The sequence below is a fragment of the Gambusia affinis genome, linkage group LG06 (assembly GCF_019740435.1).
Source record: "Gambusia affinis linkage group LG06, SWU_Gaff_1.0, whole genome shotgun sequence".
Taxonomy (NCBI): Eukaryota; Metazoa; Chordata; class Actinopteri; order Cyprinodontiformes; family Poeciliidae; genus Gambusia; species Gambusia affinis.
Window position 1 is genome coordinate 6156286 of NC_057873.1, and position 23542 is coordinate 6179827.

Genomic DNA, 23542 nt, shown 5'->3' on the forward strand with positions numbered 1-23542 from the left:
AATATCTCTACTGGCCATAAAATGCTAAAAACACTAAACATACGTTGATTTTGTAATTTGAAATTAGTCATCTATCTCAAAGTAGGATGCCTTCACGTTGACATTTGTCTCTTGTTTAATTAGCAGAACAGTCCCAGCTAAAATCAACTTTAAACTATGTTTTGTTTAATGTAAAAATAAAACAGAGAGGTCCTCTGCACTCATTCCCCGACTCTCAGTAGACTGGATTACTTTTTAATCGCGTTCCAAGGGCCCACGCAGAGCATGCAGCCGTGTTTTGCCATCATGTAGCAGCAGGCCAGGTATCAGCACACAGACCCGTTTACCTCGGTGCTGCAGACGGATTAGTGTGAACGTGAGCTTTGATGTCAAATTTATGGAGAGTGGAAAAACACCTGAGTGCCTCTCAGAATGATCTGTTTGTTTATGAGACATTATAAGGCAAGAAGAAACCCAAGGGAGAGGAAAAATTATGAAAACATGCAGAAAGGGCTGGTGGTGAAATTTCTTTTGTTTACAATTGTTCTTTATTTTCATGTTTTATTCATTCAGTTTTTGTGGGTCATTTGTACTAAAGAAGTAACAGAACTCTCTTTGTATGGTTTAGGGAAAGCTGAATGGGGCATTCTGTTGTATGAAACACATTCTGCTGTCTGGACGCCTAATGAGTAATAATGTTGTTGTCATACACAGTTTGCACTTAAGCAAATACTACTTCATTATTTATCCACTGTTGTTGCAGTCAGATTTAATCTTGTCCCTGTAATTGCTTAAAGGAAAAAAACAAACAGTGTGTTTACAGCCCTGTGTTTGTGGGTTTCACAGCAGCACTACCACTTAAGGTCACTTACTTGTTCTTTTCTTTCTATTTTTTTTTTTTTTGATTATTTCTTATCAGGCGTTTTGGCCTAAAGCTGAGGCAGCTCGTCTCCCTCAGGTCCTGTTTCTGGAGCCTGTAAACACTGCCAACGAGCTTCTTTATTGACATAATCAGGTTGAGTGGTGCTGATGTGGTGACATTTGCTGTAATAGGAGACTGATAATCCTCACACAATTGCTTTCCTTCTTTTGGACTACAGGGGAGGCCATGGGGGACACGGTCCGCTTCTCCAGGCAATCTACTGCCCACCAAGTGACCATGAACAGGATAGCCTCACCTCACTCTTTAACTTGCATTACCCTGTGGAAAATAGGAGTCTTGCAAGATCAAACCATCTGCGGTAAAATGGTGAAGGGGAATGAGAGGACAAGCACAGACAGAAACTGCAAGAGCTCTCTCAAGTGGTGAAAACGGAAACTTCTCCATGTCCTTGAATTGTATTTTCATTCATGCTATTCGTGGAAATGGGCATTCTATCGGAAATCATTGCAATATGAATCCACAAGTTATTTGAGGTTTGGTCTTAAAATGAGTTTTTGAATCTCAAAGGAACACAAAACTTGAAGCAGAACACCAGGATCCTTTCAACCTGAAGCAATACCAAGATAGTTATTACAGTTTCATCTGTTCCTGGAAAACAAGTGCACATTTGTACATCCCATTCTTTACATAGAAATGGGATGGGATTTACATACAGTGTTTTGTAAAAAAAAAAAGAAAAAAGGATTTGAACTTTGTACCTTTTGTTCCACATTGCAGTCACAAGCTCCGATGTGTTTTAGTAAGATATTGTGTAACAGCATCTACAGTTCTGATATTTTCCTCCAAAGAATTGGAAACTGTGTGAATCATTTGTACTAAATTAAATCCAATGTAGCCAACAGCCTACAGGAGTCACCTCACTGGCAAATAAATAGTCTCAGCATTATTACAGCTGTTTTCAGGAGGTTTGGTAAATAATTTTAGTACACAAACACCACGAAGACCAAGTAACACACCAGAAATGTCAGAGCTTTAAAAATATTTGAAGGAGCTGTAACTCAGGTGGAAAAATCTGTTCACAGTAAAATGTGTACAATCGATCCAATATCAATCTGTTGATATTGGATCGATTTACCGATTGATCCAATATCAAGTAAATACAGGGCCAGTATTACTAATACTTTTTTATAATTTTTTATTATTTGACCTTTGGGTGTTTCCATCACATTTTCTTTGAATTATTTTTGCAAAAACCTAAGATTGAATTTGGATAAAGTCAATAGGCGTCTACAAAATACTTTAAATAACAAACTAACGTGATAAAGTTTAAAAAGATTCTAAGTTGAGAGCAAATCAAAACTAATTCTATTTTTTTGTTAGCATTAAGAGACTACAAAAAAGAAACAAAAACTAAAGTATCACTCTTATGCTTATGTTAAACGAATACTGATGCCAGTTTGGAATCAATATTGTTACTAATTTGGATTGTTTGAACCACAGAAGTTGTGCATGCCCCAGAGTGCCATTAGATTTTCAGTTTACCAGAAGACATCCAAAAAAAATGGGCAACCTGTGGAAGAAGCTGCTCTGAGCATGGCAGAAGACTGAGACCAGACATCTCTCTGATCGCAGCATTCTCACGGTAAAACATAGTGATAACATCATGCTGGGAGGATCATATTGTTCAGTATTTACATGGAAAGACGGATGGAGCTGCATATAGTGCAAATCTGCCAGGAAGCCAGTTACAGGCATGGAGGAGGTTCACCTTTAGCCTCTGAATGTACAAAGATGGGAGAGACGTTCAGCAAAATGTTTTTCTGCAAGGTTTTGATCACCGATTCATACCACATTTTTTTTTTCAAATTTTGTATTATTTTCAGTTGTATGCTACTGTGTACATGCAAAATGTATTTTGGTTTGTGGATGTAACATGACTAAATGTAAAAATGTACAAGTGGTATCAATGTTTTTCTGACACATTCTGGTCAATCAAGTCTGTTCTTTTTCCTCCAGTCAACAGAAAGGTGAAAACTAGTACAAACTCCAGTTTCAGTCAGCCTAGGTTTAGTTTCCATGTGAAACAAGCAGCTAACTCGGTCTGTCAGGCAGGTTCCTACAGCCTTCAGGTTGCTTTGGATATTCATTTATTGTATTGGACAAAATCAGAGCACACAGAGTGCCTCTGTATAGCTGTGCATCTACCTGATGGCTTCTGTTTCTGTGCAGTTGCATCATCAATATCTGCTAGAGCACCATTCTCACTGGCAGCCACCTGAACAATGACAGAACTACTTTAGCTGATGAAGAGGCTCTGAAAGCAGTTTGTGTTTATAGCGGATTCTGTGCTGAGTCCACTGAAGTTTGTTGAGGGAATCTTTCTGGTTCTGACATATTCAAAATCTTTGCTGTTTCGTTAAATTGTGAATGTATGGATAGTTTGACAAGTAATGACACCTACTTACTGACACCAAATGTAACTTCTGATAGGGTAAAAATATTCCTTTTTCATTCTCCCACAACCTTTTTGCTGCAAAAATCTTTTTCTTATTCATTGCCCAAGCTGATATATTTCATTTTACTTTTGCCATAATTATCTGCCGGAATCTTTAGTGCAACAAAATACCCGTAAAAGAATTTAGAACCAAACTATCCAAAACTGCATGTTCTGAAACATTAAAGCTCAAAGAGTTTGTATTTTCAAACAAACTCAGATTAGACTGCCAGTGCAATAAAATTAGAAAGAAATTCCACTTTATTTTAAACTGCATGTAGCCATGTTCCTTAAAGGGGAGCAACTTCTCAATAAAAAGCTGTGACTTTAAATAGGGTTTATTCTGTAAAATTGACCCTTTTTTTAGCTTTATATAATTGTACAATATTATTTCCTCACTAAGAACATACCTGGAGTGATGTTTTGATTCTTAATGCATGTTTTATAAATCCTTGAGTCTCCCATGCCATGCTTTTAGGGAGCTTCTCCTTGAAGCTGTAGTCTTCAGCCAAGCTTGTGATCGCAGTGCAACTCGTACTCATGAACATTTGTTAGTTGAACATTATTCCAGGATAAAAAAAAAAAAAAGTATTTATCAATTTATTTATTGACTTAATTAATTAATTGCAACAATAAAAGCAGCTGTGTGTCCAGCAATAGGCCTGTCCACTAACTTGGCAGACAATTAAAGTTACTTTTGTTTGCTTGTTTGCTCTACCTGCAACTTCTTTAATACAGTTTTATTATACATGGCATACAGTGAAAAGGAATTGCGTACAGTGTTTATAAACTGTACTGTGAATGACACGAAGACCTATTCTGTTTCAAGAAAGACAACAGTCTTTTGCCTTTCCTTTTACAGTAAATGTTGCTCTCTGGGAAATGTGTATTGTTCTTCTGGCATCAAACAGGAACAGAGAAGGAGCAGAAATAAAAATAGATGCATTGTATGTTTTAATATTTCATGTGCATCGCTGGTGCAAATTGCCTTTGGTATTGGTTTTGTAATTGCACTGGAAAAGCTTGCAATAAATCTGTGTGCTAGTTCCACAGGGTAGTATGAAAAACTCTCTTTTTATTTGCTATTAGCACATTAGCTATTTTTTCTCTTGGAAAAAAAAAAAACATGTTCATGTGGAAATGCTTCTGAAGGTTCTCATCTATCTTCCCATAATGTCTTTCTAGGAAAACTCTGCACCCAGAATCTTAAAATTTTTATTACTTGGTACATTGGTCAGTTTAGATGTGAATACCTTAAGAAACCAAAAGTATAAAAAGACTAATAACTGCTACTTTGTTTTCATGCTATTCATCTGGCCCTTTAAGGAATTGAACTCCCACTCCTCAACTTTTACACATACTTTAAGGATTTTTATGGGAGGTTGCATTGTTATTATTATTATTATATATTTTTTTCAGAAAGCAAAATTGTAACAAACCTAGCGACGTTTTTCTGTCCTTGGAAACTTTAGGAACAACATGTGAAGCATCAATCACACTGCAGCAACTGTGATTTAATCATGGGCCAAACTGTACAACAGTAACCAATAGGAAGATTTGCCTGCAGTAGCCACCCTTCATCATAAGAGGGCAGCACAGAGAAGACTTGAAGTCCAAATATTACAGAATTAAACAAGCTTACAGCAAAATGAGTCTAGGTGTTGTTGTTCAGCTCTTGGCACTGCAGCAAACCAGCTTTTTCAACTAGTCAGCTTTCATTATTTATTTTTTTCTACATCTCATCTATCTAATTTCTTTGTTTATATGTTAATTTAGTTGTGCTCTTGGCCTAGTAGCTGTAAGTTGTTCTTATGTTTTCTGTAACTAACAAGCTAAAGTATAAAACTAATCTGTTAGTCTCTTCTTCCACAAGAGAGCTGATATGTTCAGTGCTTTCTAACTTGCATTTTTTTCCCGAGTTAACCAAATTCAGATGTGCTAAAATCTCAAAGTCCACCTCTGCTTCCACCCCCTTCTCTGATTGGCTGGCAGCGATGGCACAGTTTAGAGGAGGAAGAATCCTCTGTCCCGCTGTGTTTTAGGTGTCATTACTCCCTCTTTTTGTGTGTGTGTGTAATTCTCTGCCTACTCCACAGACAGCAGGAAGATGGCTTCAGCACATGACAGAGCTGTTCTCCAGGCTATATTCAATCCCACCACCCCCTTTGGAGATGTTTCTGCCCTGAACCAAGAGGAAGAATTAATTGATGATGGTGAGCGTGAGCTTCTGACTTGATGTGTCTCTGCATATCATGTCACAGCATATTGAATTTATTTGAACACATTCCATTCCAAGGGAGAAAAAAACAAAACAGTGTAATCAAAACTTAGTTCTGGGTGACATTTCTGTGTTTTTCTTTGCCACGGTACCTGTCAGCTGAGTGTGAATGCGCTTCCAACCTGTTTATCTCCTCCTGCCAGACAGGGGTTTTGACATGGAGTTGCTGAAGCAAGTGAGAGAGCTGGAGATGCGGGGTGTCTCAGCGGCAGAGGCTGGGGAGTTGCAAGCCGCTCTTCAGCTGTTCAACCAGGCCGTCCACATCCTGCCTCAGCGAGCTTCTGCCTATAACAACCGGGCCCAAGCCCTGCGGCTGCTGGGGGACACAGCAGGTAAATTCAACAAATCCAGTAATAACCCTTCCCAGAGGCACTGCATTGTGCCAGCATGTCAGACTGCTGAGTCTGAGGCCAGCGTGACACAATGCAGGAACTCTGGCTGTCTGCTGCATTTTCTCAGCATCGTTACTTTATAAGCCCTCTGTTGGCCTCTTATTATTAGAGTCTTTATATGCTAAAGATGGGCGGGTTTTAGGAAGTGGATTCCAGGAATTATACTGTTCGTATCACGTTCATCTAATTGCATTTTCAAACCCAATAGTCCAGTAGGCTCTCTTTTTACAGATAAAAATTCCAACATTTTTAGCTGATAAGGTTTGCTTTCACACTGCACTGTGCCAAACGAACCAACCCGTTGCCCAGGCAACCCGTTGCCTTGGCGTGGTTCTTGGCGCTGCACCAAGAACCTCTAAAAGGAAACGGCATGAGAACCCCTGAGGAAGACATGAGTGCAACTTCACCAAATGTAAACAAATATGGAGTAGTGTCAGATTTTAGAGATTGGATGATTTTTTTCTTTTTTTGTCTTTGGTAAAAAAGACTTTGCTACTGCTGGTACTAGACAGATTATCTCTATCCCCATTTCATTTCTTGAAAATAATATGATAATTCTGCCATGTATTCATCCCATTTACAATGATAAATAAAATTTAGTGCAACTTGTTAGCTTTAGAGATTAGTAATTAGGGTTCACCTTATGCTTTATTGTCAGCATGAATAAAGCTGGTCTGTGAAAACCTTGGAGGTTTGTCGGGGAAGATTAAAAATCAAACAGCCTCATGAATAACAAGGAATACAGCCGACAGGTCAGGAAGAAAGTTGTGGAGAAGTTTAAAGCAGGTTTGGGTTATAACGACTCAACTGTTCAGAACTGAATCCAGAAACTGGAAAAAACTATGGAAAGTTCACAAATCAACCAGGAGATTGTTGTCAAAGAAAACAATCAAAGTTTTACCTTGAAATCTTAGTTTTTTTCTTGTGTTAACAGGAAGTTGTTAGTCATTAGTCATTTCTAATATTATCAATGTGACGCAACACATTTCTGTGTTTCAAGCACAAAACTTCTCTCATAGATTGAGATTTTCTTTCCCCTCCAAAAGTAAAGTTAAAAAAAAAATAAAATGGTTTTACTGTTACAAATACGGAAATTTTGGCAAAACTACTCAAAGAAATGAGCAGTAGATGAAAGTTTACTGCTTTATCTGATTCTTTAGTTAAATATGCTAAAATGAAAGTCTTCCTCTATAAAGAATATCTGCATACTTTATCGTGCCAGGAGCCCTGCAGGATCTCGATCAAGCCATCTCCCTCAGCGGCGGTACAGGACGCAGCGCCTGCCAGGCTCTGGTACAGAGAGGCCTCCTGCGGAGACTAGCGTGCCAGAATGATGAGGCCAGGGCGGATTTTGAGAAAGCGGCTGCTCTCGGAAGCGAATTTGCTCGACAGCAGGCAGTGCTTCTTAATCCGTATGCAGCTCTGTGCAACAAAATGCTGTCAGAGGTGATCAACAATCTTCGCAACCCCAAGTTGCCAGAGATGGAGTAGCTGGTGAAGAGATTTTTGTCAGTGTCTTTCATTCTGATGCTCAATATGACAAAATTATAATGTTTGTCTTTTTGACTTTGTCGTCAGTGCTCCTTCCACTGTAAATAGGAATCTGGGTGTATATCCTCCATTATCCATTAACATTTTTAAACAAAAAATAAATTAACAAATGAAACATGTAATACTTGTTTAAGTCCAACAATATTTGCAAAATATTTTGGTAGCAAATCCTAAACAGACATCTTAATTTAACTAAATATGTTCATTCAGCTAGCAGTTTTTCTCATTTGTTGTGTGTGACACAGCACTATTTCTTTATATCAGTTATAATATGAATGATAATATCAGTCTGGTAAAAATAAATAATTGTAAGTCACACTTGAGGTTGAGAAAGTGTGTTAGAAACAAACATTTCAGTTTTGTTTCCAATTTTAACTAGTTCTGTGTCAGTGCTAACACAGAGATGAAAATAGCTAGCTAAGCTTTTTTTAGCCTTTGCTAATGAATGGTACGTAGTTGCAGTGCTTGTCAGCTAAACTTTAACATGCCACCTTGTTAGAGTAGACTTGTACCACCCACCTATTCACTATTTGTGCATTCAAGTCATTTATTTGTATTGCACATTTCAGCAAAAAGGCAGTTTGAAGTTTTTTTACATCATAAAACCATAATACAATTATGAAACAAGCACTAAACAATACACTCTGTCAAATCATCAAGAAAATATGCATCAACTATACTGACTAATGTTCCAGTTGTTATGAATCAAAGGTAACTCTAAACAGGTGGGTTTTAGCTTTGGTTTGAACAGATTTCAGGCCTGATCTCAAGTTTCTAGCAGTAATAGCTAAAGCTGAATGATGACTCTCAATCAGCCCTCTTTAGGTCCAAAGATAATAACTCCAGCTGGAAAAAGTTATGGCAAATCCACACATTTATCTGTTCTGGTGCTTATCTTCAGCCGTCAACGGGCGAAAGGCGGGGTCACCCTGGATGAGTCGCCAGTCCATCACAGGGCAACACAGAGACAGAACAAACAAGCATGCACACACACACTCACCTAAGGAGAATTTATACAGACCAATTAACCTGGAAGTCATGTTTTCAGACTGTGGGAGGAACCCACCCATGCACAGGGAGAACATTCAAACTACATGCAGAAAGACCCGGGGCCTTCTTGATGCAAGGCAACAGTGCTACCAACTGTGGAAAATAAAATATTTTTTTCTAATCTAGGCCAATATATAAGGCAACATGGATTCAGATATCTACATTTTTTTATACTCTGTAATGTGATGCCATGCTCTGCACAGGCACTTCTGCTCTGCTCCACTGGATGTCAGTCTTGCCATATTGAAACTGCAGCATCATTTCCCTTTGGCTTCACAAGCAGCAAGGGTAATTTTGGCTTGCAGCCGAAACCAAAACAATGATTTAATTAATTTTACTCTTAAGTGAGATGATTCAAAATGCCTAATGAAGATTTTTCAGCTTTTACACAGCAGCTGTGCAGAACACATGTATCAGCCAATTCCTCCAGTCATTCGTAACATGGCATTGCTCCTGCTGTGGTCCACCCACTGCGTTCCAAGATGTAAGGATTATCTTTTGTGCTTCAATTCTTGGTGTTTTTCTCTGACCTCTTGCAGGCAGGCCAGAGCCGCCGGCTCCCTGCGCTCCTCTCTCTGATAGAAAGAGCAGCTTTTCAGGTGCTCCGACATGGAAGGAGCATTACTGAAGCTCCAGCGGTCCACCGGAGAAAACAGAGAGCTGAACCTCCAGATCTGTGAAACATAAAGGGAAATACCACTTCAGCAGCAGGCCAAACTGCAGTGATGATGGATGTATTTTTAATTTAGATGGAATCTAGAGCACTGAGTATTTTTATTCCATGTCAGAGCATGATGGGATTTCAATACCGTGTGTTACAAATTTATACAAATTATGCCATTCATGCAGAGCAAATACCCAGCTGTTGCCCATGGATTCATTTCAACCTGAAGTGTTTCCATGAGAGATCATATATCCTACTAGTTACTGGGAGTGCTGTGTTTGGTTTTAGGCCATTCCACATCAACGATGTCACTGGAATCCTCTTTGTCTCGTGGTTACCGCCTGACCAACAGTCAGTGTAAAAATAGATGCATGAATTAATGTCTTTCCTTTTTGTAAGCTTCAGGTAAGACAGTTTCTGAAATATTTTGTCATCAGAAAATATATTTTAAAAACTCTGTAATGGGTTACACTTTATTCCTCTGTAACACTTACTTTTACTTTAGAAATTATAGAAAATTATTAGATTTGAAATATATTAAAAAAGTTTTAAATGCATTCTTAAAGTCCATGGCCTGCTCTACCATACCGCTTCAATAACTCTGAACCTGCCACTGAAATTGAGCACGATTAATACCGTGCACTCATCTGCTCTGCCTCAAGCAGTCCTCCAGATTTGGATGCATTTCAGAAGGAGACGGTGCTAACACAAAACGCTGACTTTCAATTACTACTGCTCAGCACTTCTAAATTATTCAACAGCTTCTACACAGCGCTCATAAATCTGAATGAGACTTAAGTGAAACTTATGCTGGTGTAGTTTCCTGGAACAACCAGCATCTTTGTGGCATCGCGATCTAAGGAGACTAGTTTCTGTATCAAACTAAAACCCAGCAAACCTGGTGAGATGACAGCTGTTCAATATGACCTCTGGCATTTTACCAGAGTTGCTGTGAGCTCCCAAAGAAAGAAACGTGTGAGAAATAAATGAATCTTTTCAGCTCTATGTAAGAATATTAATACTTCTGGAAATTCAAAAATTCTTGAAGTTCCACTGTATTTTAAGTAGTGCTATTTTATTTCAAAATCAAATAACTATGTTATGTTCAATTGTTATATACGTTGCTTTATATGTTAAACAAATAAAAGAAATTTGACATCTTGAAAATGTCCTTTGTCTCTTTCAGAATCAGATTTTTTACCTTTTTATTTTGCATAGCTGTGCATGTTACATATTAAATGTGACCGTAATCAGATTTTGTGTGAAGGATTTATGACCCCACAGCAATCTGGCTACGCAGAAGAACGTAGACATCACACAGTAATCATGGATGCCAGGTATTGATCAATTTTACATTTGTGAATCAATAAGAGTTGATACTATTGTCACAAGATCATAAATAAAGAAAGATGTGTCTGAACTGCTTACTTCAGCAACAGTTTACATCCAAATTTACTGGCTTCTTCTGGTAGAAAATTATGGCACATGACTCAGATCAATGATGTAAAAGTTGGAGAAAGTGCAACACAACTGTTCAGACTACAAACGCTTTGGAAATTAATGGATATGTAATGGATTTTGTACAATATATGGAAATGGCACAAATCAGATCTTTTTAAGGTTACGAAGATTGGAACTGGGCCTCTCAGATTGCTGTGAAAAAGTTGGTTAGGGTTACGCAGGAGCAAAAACGTTAAATTTGTCTCACATCTGCCTGCTAAGTGAATGTAGTCCTCTAAATGTGATTTATTTTGCTGAATTTATTTTATTGGTGGTGTAGGTTGAATACAAATGCATTACATCAAGGGTTCAGGGTAATATTAAATACACTGTACAACTTTTTCTTCTCCCTTTAAAGTTCTGCACTGCCTTTTGTCTATCTATCTATCTATCACATAAAACTGAATGTCCTCATTTTATTATGAGTAGGATGAATTCCTTTACAAGCCACTGTGCCATCAGTTTAATGGACCATTGATGGACATGGAACAAAGCGCTTCACTCACGTTTCATTTTGCTGCCGGACTCTAAAGGGCAGTAGTCTTCACTAGAGACAGTAAAAGGTGAAAAAAAGTCAGAAGCCACTTTAAGTGGAAAGCCATTAAAAGCTTCCAACCCTGCTGTGAGAGATTGAAATTTTGTTGGAGAGGACTGCTGAGTGCTTGGAGAGTATTTACAGCAGCTGCTGTCATGTTTTATGAATGACACACAACATAATGGTGACAGTTACTACCTGATATACCAATATAGAAATTTGGCCTTGTATTTACTTTTCACAAGATTGAGATAAAAATTTAACCATTCTATAAAATCTAGATTAAACTGAGATGATAAACCAATAATAATAAAAAAAATCATCTGCAGCAATGAAAAAAAGAAGGAAAATCTTAAAATACTTGCTTTTTTCCAACTTTTCCACGAACTTCCACCATGAGAATATGTCTTTTTCTTCCACTCCAAAAACACCATTCCTCTGTCCTGCAACAGGGTGGCACAAACTTCTCTCATCAGACAGGAAACTTGTGATAGCTGAGACAGAGTAAAACTGTCAAGGTAGCCAACAATATGTTGAAGGATCTCAAGAGGTAGACTGCTGAGGCCATCGAAATCTTGACCAGCACTTCCTTGAGGATTCAGACTTTTCTCAGCGTCTGTGAAGGATGAGAAGTGTGGCTGGAGTACAAAGGTGCTGACATCTTGGCGGTATTTGATTGTAGCTTCTTGACCTGAAGGGTGAAACCTTATCTGGGAAAAAGTACAGCCGAGGTATGCCAAGGGGCAGCGCTGTTGAAACCAGCCACTTAGAGAGGCCTGTATGTCACAGTGAGCATTCCTGAAATGAGACTGGAATTCATCGCGGCGGAAGGAGTGGCCACACATGTAGCTGAAAGATGAGCTGATTTTGTTGTGTCTTCTGGTGACAGGTTCAGTTTCAACATCAACATAAAGGCCACAAGGTCTTTCTGCAATGACATCAGCTAGAGTTGCATTTGCTTTGAAGGGGGCAGAAGAAAAGTTGTACGTTTGTGTTGCTATATCTACATAAAGACCATCTGTCGCAACACTCTCTGAAATTAAATGTCCTTTCAGTTCTTTTTCGAGGGAACAGAGAAGTGTTGCACTGACCTCTTCAGACATGGGAAGATGTTCAACAGACACGTCCAAATCTAGAGTATCCACACTCTGTTGTGCAGTTTTGGCCTTGTGTGATGGGTCCTTCAGGTGACTGCGCTTTGCTCGGTAGCTGGCAGGAACATTAAACGAGCGGACAGTCTGAACCTCGATTGGCTCCAGATTACCGTAAACAAAGTCCTTCTCTCTTGGAGTGCACGCAGCAAGTTGACCAAAGTCAATTAGCATTGCCCCGTTGTGCACCAGGTACATGTTATATTCTGCAATATTGACTTCTTTGCCCAACCTTTCTAGGACACCATCCTGCCAAGGTGCTAGGCCAGTTGCCCCGTTCATATTTATAGAGTCATTAACCTCAGGTTGATGTGAGTTTCTGTTTCCCACCTTTTGTACTTCACAGTTTAAAGATTTTTGCTCTTCTCTTTCTTCCTCTTTTCCTCCATTATTTAAGCATTTAGCAGCTCGGTTGCACCCTTCCTTATCCTTCTTAAATATTTTCTCCCATGTATTGTAATTTTGGCTGCTTGCCACATTCCCATCTTTTGCCAAGGCATCTGTCTCTTCTTGACTCAATTCTCTTCCCTCCATCTCTGCTCTGCAATTTTCTGTAAATTCACCACAATCTAAGGAGCAGGAAGTGTCCTCAACAGAATTGTTAACTCCATTGGAAATATTTGGAGAGGCAGGCTCTTCCTCCATCATCTCAGGAAAAAGGCTTTTCATTTTAATGGACTGAAACAGCAGGCCTTGATCCCGGAGTGCCAGAGCAACGTCAAGGTTTGCCTCAGTGTTCAGTCGAAGACTTTCAGAAACGTTTCTGTAAAAGGTCATGTCTGTTTCAGGAACAGGCCAGCGGTTCCACTCCTGAGAGCAGCAGACAACACTGGCTGGGCAGACCTCCAGGTGTTTGGCTGACTTGTGGCGAGGCATTTTGAGCGGACAGCCAAAGTCAACATTGAAGCAAGACACCGTCTCGTTTGGACAGAGAAGCTGGTGCTCTTCTTGCTTACACATATGAAAGGTGGCGCCACAGTTTTTGTGACACTTAATGACCACACATGAGATGGAAAGGTTCACCGGGGCTTGACAGCTTACACTGTAACACTTGTCACAGTGATCATGGATACCATTTGCCATTTTTGTTCCTTTTGCCTGAAGAGACAAATAAAAACACAACACAGAGGATAGTAACAATGTGGGCAATATTTCTGCAATTGCTAGGCATTTTTACCAGCTATCTCTTTGTAAATAATAATAAAAAGACAATCTTCAATTGTGCTGTTGAAGATTGGTTTTGGATGACAGTTAATAAGGCTCCACCCATAAGGACACAAATTTAGGCAAGAGCTTTTTTTGTCATTTAGGCTGTGCATCCACATGAATTTAGCATCTTGGGAGACTAGAAATGACCACTTTTGAAACCGGATTCTATAGTGGATGTATTTCAGGACACCAGTTTTTAGTTAGCCGAGTAATTTTTTAAACGATAATGTCGAAGCTCCACCTAACTCTCTATTCTGCATGCGCCTCTCTCCCAAATAAGCATAGCACAAGTCAAAATTTTTCATGTCATTCTCTGGCGCCACCTATTGGCCTGGCATACCTACTACATCGTTTTCTGTGATGCTGCATCCCGTCAGCGGATTCAGAATTTTTTTTTATCATTTACAAAAACATACCATCCTTGTCGCCGTGTGTACAGGTCCAAAAATAATCACTTCTTTCAACTATGGTATACAAAATCCCATCATTAAAAGTACAACCTTGATGCAGATTGGCTACCCCATCAAAACACTACACCGAGTGTCACTCCTTCCACTGTGGCTAATTTTTGATCAACCTCTCCAAAATCGGACACCAAGAGATTAGAATAATGTCTGGTGGTCTGAATTCAACTGCAATACTCAGACTGGTTGCGGTACAACATTGTGTGAATTCAGCATTGTTTAAAAACCACCGCCTTCTTCATCAGTGTAAGGTATCATGTCCCAAATCATCTCCAACTAGTTTACTGAACATGACAGTGGGTTGGCTTTCAATCTGATCGGATGTCAATCCAACAAAGCTCCTCTGAGATGAGGGGAACTGGCGATTTGCATTATGGATTTACAGCTGATAAATCTGCTGCAACTGAGTGATACTATTATGCCAGTATGGACCATAATCTAGGATGAGATGCAGAGTCTCTGTTGACTCTGCGTCTCAAAGAATTAAGGAAGTTCTGAGGATCAAATCCAATAAATCAAACCTATTAAAGCATCCAGTGAGCTCAATGTTGAAAACTATGCATATTTTAAATGCTTTTTTTTCTCTTTTTTAAATTTTGGGGCTGGGGTAAAAATATCTGTACTCACCATTTGGAATCTAACCGTTTCAGAACATTTGTTTGTTGTCCTGTAACATAAAATGCAGCATCAGCATACAGAAAAACCTTATCCCGTTCCCGATCTTAAAATGCATAGCTTTTAATTGCAATTCTCTAATAAAGCTAAAAAAGGTTTTAGTGAGCAGCTGCTACAATAACAACATTCTCACCCTTTGTTCTCCTGTCGCCTTGTGTTCACTGGCACCTCTGAATAACCTCTGCACTGTCTGGACATTATAAATAGACACAACAAAGGGGCAGACAGGCCAGTGGGATGGGGCACCATTGTCACACAGCCATTAAGAACCAAGGTCAAGTTACAGCCTCCACCTCCTCTCCACAACGAGAGGGTTGCAATGAAAGCAGATAATCCCAGTAATTAGCAGTTTAGCTACTGCATGCTAATCCCTTCCTTGGTAAATTACTGTACTTGTTTAGCAGTAGAGCTAAATGACAGTACCAGGGGGGTTACAGTGAAAGTCACAAGCTGTACATTTACTTATTTTATTTATTTTTTCATTTGTATTTTATGCCATGCTTCATGTTGTCCACTGGATGTCAGTCACACACTTTCAGAATTTCAACCAACACTTTCCCAGCAGTCTTTTCTGCTCTTTAAAATAATAATAATAATAATAATAATAATAATAATAATAAAAACAACCTTACATGGATTAGGTGACACTTGGTATTGCGTTGTTTGCAACTTGTTTTAAAATGTATGTTTAACAGCAGCGAAAAATGATAGTTTCTCAAGCTTCTTGGGCAAAAAGTGTCTGCATGGAAAACAATTCTCATCATGTCAAAGTAAATCCCTAATCAACAGTAGTCAAAAAGTGTCCACAGCTGTTAGGTTTCTTCATAAAAAAAAAAAAAAAAAAAAAAAATCTACATCTGCCTCTCTCAGGCAGGCTTGTCATTCATACGTTTTATTTAATCAATTTAATTCTCTCAGAGGCAATGCTGTTCAAAACAGTGGGGTGCTTAACTAGCCTAAATAACTATAAGTAATTACACTAATTTACATTAATTCCGCTTGAACTATCCTCCCCTTTACTTACTCCACATCAGTCTGAAAACATCCCCAGCAGCTATTTCAGACCCCAGTAGAAAATGTGCCGAATGCTTCTTCTTTTTTTTTTTCTTTCTTTTTGTCCTGCTGCAGATCACAATGAACAGCTTATCGGAGCCAGCTGATTTGTTCTCTATAGACCCTGCAATCAGCATACATTACAACTGGCAGACAGGGAGGAGGGATAGACACCCTGGTGAAGAAAAGGAAATTCAGCATCTCTGTTTTATAGCTGCACAACAGTAGTTGAGAATAGAGTGTTCAGGTGTTGAGCTTAAATTATTCCAGCAAAATTACAGAATGCTTCAAAACAGGAAGAGGGGGGGGGGGGGGGGAATCATTTATATTTGAAATTAAAACAAACTCCAGTGAGTTTTGGTGGAACATTAAGATTATGTGCATGAAGATTTTCTTCCAGTAACTAATTGTAACTTGAGTAATGTTTGCCAGCTGCTGGATATTTAGCATGCAGTCTGAAAACAGTTAGATGTTCTGCCTCACAGCAGAGATCAAAACATGTACTTACCAGAAGAGTTAAAGCTTAAGTAATAACACAACAGCTTGATAATTTAATAATGTATGCACAAGCCAAATTGTGCAAAACAATACAGAAGTTTTACAAGGGTTCAGATGGTGTGCATCAAGTGGTGAAAAGCACGGCACTTTATGATAATGATAACAATTGTTTCTAATTTTTCCAGTTTCCATTCTGAATGTCTGAACTCACCAGGAATGGCTTAAAATCTATATTTTTTGCTAGATGCCACAGTAAAGGTGCAGGGGAGCCGTGTTATTTATACCACCTCTCATCAGCAGGTATGAGCTGGTTACTGGTCTGGAGGTATGCAAACTTTCTAAAGCACAAAATTGCTCTGTCATACTGTTCCTGCAGTTTAAAAGTCATTTTAATGAGACGCCAGTGAAAATGCCAGAATGACCAGAGTTTCCTCTGCACAGAACTGAACAGCTAGAAAAGCCCATAATATTCTCAGAAGAAGCACTTGAATACTAATGAAATACTGGGTTTATTCTGCATTTTTTATACATATTGCATCAGAACCAATTAATGTTTACATTTTATAAATAATATAATAACTGCAATACTTAGTAAAAATTACCTTTTTTTCTATTTGAACAGAAGGAAACTAGATGTTTTGAAACATTATGTTGATGCCAACAAACTTGAAAAATATATTTGTATTCAAGATATACAGCCAGAGTCTTATCTCTTCATGAGCCGCTACGCCTCATTAGATCCATTATATGTCAGACATATGGAGTCTATGCAACACAAGTCATGTGTAAAATGTTTTATTGGAGCTTTGAGTAGAATTAGTTCTGCTTGTTATTGTAGAATACAAGTTTAATATAAATACATGGCTATTAAGTGCTGCTGCAGTACTCCATCTTCCTGCACAGTCAAAAACATAACTCTAAGTTGCCCCTAAGGTGTTAATGCATGTAGGTGTGCGTGTACTGTGTCTCTTTGTATTCCCTGTGACAGACTGAAGGCGCGTACTTTGGGAGTAACTGTGGATCAGTAAGGACAAGTGGATGAGATGCTGGACAAAACTATTTTCACTAGAGATTTTGTCAAGATGTGATAATTTGGTTGTCTGTAGGTTGAAGTGATATACATATATTATCAATTTAACATATAAAAATAAAGGACAATAGAATAGCAAAAACATAAATGACCAAAATGACAATTTGTTCTATACATGAATATAGCTGTCGATGAGCAACATGCTCATTTAAACCACATTTGTTAAACGTAGGATGTCATTACTTTTTATGTGGCTCTCTAAACTGTAACATGCCAAATTACATCACTGTGTAAAGATATTCAATATTTTATTTTAAGAAGTACTCACTGAATCTAGAGTCTGCCATTTATTAATATTTGTACAATTTGTTAATGGATTTTCATAAATATTATCTGCCACAACTGGCCCTTTGACCAGATCTTCATGATCTTGATATGACCCAAAATGAAAATGCATTTGGCACCTCTCATAAACTATACTGTTACCTCTTGGACAGGTGGAGCAACAGCATATACAATTAGTGATGTCTGTTTTGGCACCAAACATGGACATTTTGAATGAACAGTTTTTTTATCAATAATTAATTTTTTTGTAATTACGGTAGGCAATTTAATGTTGACCTTTTATTTTATTAGGCCTTTCAAATGTTTGCAAACACAGTTCATACAACTATTTGCTGTAAGCACACTCTCAAGTGTTTCTTTTGACAAATGACCATATTTCTAAAAATTACTGAAATATCTTCTCTCAAAATATACCAGCCAACTTCAAAAAGACAATTCACATTGCCCCTCTCTGAGAATTTTAATTTTCACTGGAAGTAAAAAGATTCTTTTTGGAAATAAGGGATAGACACTTAATTGCAAATAAGTTACTGTGAATATACATTTACTATTCATTACCGTAGTCTTTCAGTTGTACATTTGTTTTATTAAAAATATACAATTTAAATAATTTCTTCAACGTCTATACAAAAGTATTAGAGACTAAATTAAGTTTGAAAAGGATGCAGTTGAGTGACAATCTGTTTATCTAAAGAAATTAGGCTTTTAAACAAATTCAGCAAATGACTTCTCAGCTTGAGATGTTGTGCAACGTATAGTGGCTCAAAAAAGGAGATAATTACAGTGTGTTCATTTTCTGTAACATGGATTTTAACAATGCTGAGCTGCGAGGTTAATGATTCCTACAAGCTCCGTGCCATTTAACTCAAACCTAATGTTCTGAAATATAATTGGAAAATCTTAAGATGTCAGAGAGAAACTTTGATTAATATTTAAGGCTTATAATAGCTGTCAGCACGCAGCAGGACACATTAGCATCACTGCTTTTAAGTTGAATATTTGCTTGTTTCCACTAAAACTTTAGAGCTGTAATCCAAGTAAGATACAGTCTACTGAAGCTCCTGTATATCTCACTATATCCTCTTGCTTTTTTTAGATTTTTCTCTATTATATCCATTTCCTTTAAAGACTGCCCTCGTTTTGAAGCTTCTGCCTAGTTTATTATACCTGACAAAACATATTAATAAGCTGAAACCACTGGGAGAGCAAGCTGAAAAATGTACGCCTGCTGAATTTTCACAAAGGAAAAAGGAGAGTCTTCCAGTTTGTGTTTATTACTGAGCACAACCCAAGAGGACCTTAAATAAGCTTTAGAAATGTTATGCAAATGTGCTATGAAAATGCAAAAACCCAGAGGTGGGCTCAAATAATAAATGAGGAAAATCCTCAAATAAAACAAAAGCTGTGTGGGATGCGTGGATTGCATGTTCAATTTCATATTAATCAAAGACAGACTCTTTCTTTTTCTGCCTCCCATTTAATGTTGGGCACTGTATTTATGAAGCACTGTTGCAGGGCCATAAATATAAATAGACATTTGTGCTCATGACATTTGTTTTTAACTAAAACCAAGACAGAAATTGTTCTATTGCAGTGTAAGCATTTTTAATTAAAGGTCAAATTTAATATAAAAAAAAACAAAACATGAAACCTCGCCTCAAAATATTTTTTTTAGTTATTGAAGTCCAGCTAAATACTGATGAGTAAAACAAACAAATGATCATGTGCTAAACAGAGAGACTGTCAGTGTTTTTATATTTTGTACCCACTAATTGACATATTTTTGAACGATGATAGATTTTTTAACAGCAATTTTAGAGATTATTTACCGTTGCAAACTATGGGCGTGCTTTTAAGTCACTTAGTAGGGTGTGGGTTTGATGAGTCTCCAACTTTCTTGCCATTGCTCCTGATCTCCTTCCCCCATTAGTTTGCCATATTTAATTTTGCCCTTTATGATTACTAATTTGAGCTGGAGACTTTGTTACCACTATGTTTGTTTAAAGCATTACGTGCAGATTCCTGGCTTCACGGTTCCAAACATGAAATTATCACTTTTCTAAAGCTTTTGGCTGCCTTCTGCACACTTTTTAAAAATCACTTTTTCCACATTTCTCAACTTCTGAAGTAATCAGGAACATATGTATAATTAAAAATGAAAAATAATACATTCATTTTAAATTCAAAATCACCAAAATTATAATTTGGACTCAAATCAAAACTTATTGTCAATCAATTATATATATTGTGATAAAACAAAAACCGTACTTCTCTGGGATCTTCAACAGTATGAAAAGCTATAAAAAGAGAAAAAAATTGCAACAACGGGAAGTGTATTATCTAAACAATAATTCAGCACTTTAAACAGCTCGAGGCGGAAAGCAGTGAAGCATTCTGTTTCATCTTTGTTATGTTGTGGAACCTGATGGCAACAGCTAGACGTTACTGAGGAGAGTAAAAGGAGTTTGTCACACCGTTTAGTGTCCTTTTCCTTCACCAGTTCTGAAACAGCTCCTACACAGAACACAGTCTGATGATCTTCTTTGCACCATATCTATTGTTGTCTGCCATATTGCACAGGGAGCATGAGAAGAGATGTACGCAAACACATTAAACCACATAGAATGTTGTAAAGGTGCATGTAAGGAATTGGTTTGTCACAAATTGTCTTTATTTTACTGACATTTTGACTGGAAATAATATGAACATATTGGACAATATATGGAAGGAGCTGAAGACTGGAGTAATAGAAAAGACAGCTTTCCAAATACCAGGGAGAACATACAAAGAGAACTTAATTGTTGTAATACCAATTAATATTTTTCCACTGATGATGAACATAAACCCATTCAGAAGATTCCAGAGAGATTTAATTGACCTATCATGGTTGTTTTTGGACAGGAGTACCTGGACAGAACTTATCCAACCAACGGGGAACATGAAAAACCCCAACCAGAAAGACCCCAGGCTGGTCTGGGTACAAGACCGCAAAGCTAACAGCTGTGCTAACATACATTCCTGCCATGTTTGATAACATATGAAAAAAATAATAAATAAGAAAACAGCAAAAAAAAAAAAAAAAGATAATTTTTTCAAACTTTACATTATCCTTTTAAAGATGCCAATTAAAAACAAACATCTTTGTTAATGAGAATAATTCCTAATTGAATTTTTGGAATAAGTTTGTCCTGTATTTTTGTTTAGTTGTCATATGAATTATACAGTATAACATAAGTTTCACATTACACATGGAAAACCTTTATAATGTATTTTTACATCAAAACATCTTGGCATTTCGACACAGGTGTGGACTTTTGAGAGCCACTGTATATGACTTTTGGTTGGTAATATACTATTTCGCCCCTCTACACCACATGCTCCAACATTCAGCTTGCAGACGCAGTTGAAAAGTATGTAGTCAGCTTCACCACAGCTTTTCACTGCGCCATTATACTGGTAACACTCCCCACACCACCATTTCCCTGAACATTTAATGAAGATGGTGTCAAAAATATTTTCTTTAAAATTTCCCCTCTGCTGGTCTCGCCTTACTCTTCTTACACCTGGCTGAGTAACAAGAAGACAGTTTGAAAGCCCGGACTGGTGAGCATAAAATTGTTTATAGCCCTTTCAGTCTAGCTTCCAGCTTTTCTGCACCTAATATTCTGCTTTTAATTATCAAGATTCATTAAAAGTGTCTTTTAATGAAGTCTGTGCAGGTTTCCCCGAGGACACCGCACTTTGTGTCATTTTACATCATTAATGCAGAATACGCAGAGGCCCGACAAAAATCTCCAAAGTTGTAAATGAGACATTTCACTCCACTCGTTCTGCTAATGTCAGGAGCTAATAACTGCAAAAAGAGACAGGGGGCCAGGGAGGGTATGATGTCAGGGAAGTTTTTCAGCTTCATGTCATTTCATGCCCAATATACAGCCATAATAAGTTATAGACTGCCTAAAACTCATAAAAGTAGTAAAAAAAAAAAAAAAAAAAAGTCTTGTTGCAGATAAGTTGGATGATAAAGCTCACTGGAGTCATTTATTGGCTCAGACATTTCGCAGTAGAAAATAGCTTAGGCTTATAATGAACATATTTGTACAGGTTCAGTTGATCTTAAAGTAAATGTCACTAGTGCTTACCTTCAACTGACTGCTCACGATTTACACACAACATATTGAGCACAATTTGATTCAGATTATCTGGATACTTTTACTCATAGATTGAGGTTGCAGTGAAAAAACCTACTGTGTTTTTTAAATTTGCTTCATGTAAAGAAACGTTAAACCAGCCCTAAAATTATGTTTTGCTTCCTATCCAAATAAAAACTGTTAAAAAGAAGAGCAACAGCTCTGTGTTATTTTTAAAATTACTTTAGCTCGTTTTTTTTTCTGTCTTTATGCTGCATATTAAACTGTTGCATCATTTTACAACCAGATAATATATAAGCTGCCACAGTTTTGTTTTTTTTAAAACATGCAAAAACATTCATGCAACTGGAAAGTTCTCACACCCCAAAGCTAAGCAGCTCCGCAACACCACCCTGGGAATATTACTCCATTTTAAAGCACACAACTTCATGTATATTCAAAGATTTATGACAACTGGGATGCGATTTTAAGTTAAGAGACAATTCACTAAATTCAAGGTTAAAAATACTTACCTGAAAAGGAAAGGAGAGAAGAAACAAAACAGGAGCTGAGGTTACCGGTAGAAGACGGGTGGGAGCGGACAGCATCCACCAAATAGCAAAACTGTCGATATCTGTGTTTTCTGAGTTCTCTGTGTGTTTATTTCGAGTTTTCTGTGTTTCTGAGTCTCCGTGTTGTCCTGTCTCCCCTTGATTAGTTCCCAGGTGTGTCTCGTTCCTTGATTACCTCCCGTGTATTTAGTGTCACCTGTGTGTCTGTCTTCGTCGGGTCCTAACGTTACTTTCCTGTTCCCAGTCGTCGTTTGTGGTTTGCCGTTTTCTTTGTCCCTCGCTTACCTGTTGCTACCACTGCTGAGCCTCTGTGTTTCCGCTCAACTGTGCCGCCAGGATTTTGGGACTGTCTGGATCTGTTTTCTGTGCTTTATTCTTCATTAAATCACCTTTCATCAACTTTACCCGGTTCATCAGCGTTTTGCCTCACCTCCATGCACCATCATGACAAAAACAAAGAAAACAAACACTGGGATGAAACCCAGTGGATAAATGAAGAAAGAACTAGAGTTTCCAGTCTGACTCCCGCCTCCCTGACATTCCAAATAATGTCAGGGAGCCTGACATTGCACACTACATGCTTTTTCCTTCTCTCTGCCTTTCTTCCTTCCTTCTTTTCGTCCTTTCTTCTTGTCTGGCTACTATTGAAGAAACGGCATAAGCAACCTACTTATGCCAAAGTCAGACTATGTTAAACAAGCTAAAATTACAATTCTTTTACTCTGTTAAAAAAGATAATCAGTTAAAGAGCCAATTATCTTGTCTGCCTGTTTAGTTGTAGTCTGTGCGGCGGCAATTACATTTTAATTGACTGATTCGACTTATACCTATCGAATCGGTCAAGTAGAATTATATTAATATAATCAGTTATTATGAATAAGTCCATCATATTACAAAACATAATGATATGAGCAAAATTGGCAAGTGAAAGAACCCCTAAAAATGGGTGCAGAATATATAAAGCTACTGTTCGTATATTATTTTGCAAATTACCTCTTGGGATCTGAGATCCGCCGGTTCACCTGGTATATGCACAGAAAAAAGCAGAAAAATGTCATGCGACATATATTGGCGGCGATAATTTCAGGT

The 23542-nt window shown here is 37.8% G+C and overlaps 2 protein-coding genes across 5 annotated transcripts; one reads left to right on the forward strand and one right to left on the reverse strand.

Annotated features, from left to right (window-relative positions):
* Window positions 1–5365: 5365 nt before the first annotated feature.
* ttc36 (tetratricopeptide repeat domain 36) lies at window positions 5366–9302 on the forward strand. Of its 3 annotated transcripts, none has more exons than XM_044120488.1 (4): window positions 5366–5569; window positions 5778–5966; window positions 7249–7534; window positions 9167–9302. In XM_044120488.1, exons 1-3 carry the CDS (start codon window positions 5464–5466, stop codon window positions 7515–7517), a joined length of 564 nt encoding a protein of 187 aa, XP_043976423.1. In that variant the 5' UTR covers window positions 5366–5463; the 3' UTR covers window positions 7518–7534; window positions 9167–9302. The 3 variants fall into 3 exon arrangements, with proteins under 3 accessions (XP_043976423.1, XP_043976424.1, XP_043976422.1); XM_044120489.1 differs by having other exon boundaries at window positions 7249–7520; window positions 9167–9289; XM_044120487.1 differs by lacking the exon at window positions 9167–9302 and having other exon boundaries at window positions 7249–7696.
* LOC122833142 (F-box only protein 40) lies at window positions 8111–22492 on the reverse strand. 2 transcript variants are annotated; one of them, XM_044120486.1, is made up of 4 exons: window positions 14959–14982; window positions 14778–14817; window positions 11692–13575; window positions 8111–9301 (listed from the first exon to the last, which is right to left on the reverse strand). In XM_044120486.1, exons 2-4 carry the CDS (start codon window positions 14778–14780, stop codon window positions 9119–9121), a joined length of 2070 nt encoding a protein of 689 aa, XP_043976421.1. In that variant the 5' UTR covers window positions 14781–14817; window positions 14959–14982; the 3' UTR covers window positions 8111–9118. The 2 variants fall into 2 exon arrangements, with proteins under 2 accessions (XP_043976421.1, XP_043976420.1); XM_044120485.1 differs by lacking the exons at window positions 14778–14817; window positions 14959–14982 and adding an exon at window positions 22415–22492.
* Window positions 22493–23542: the final 1050 nt, after the last annotated feature.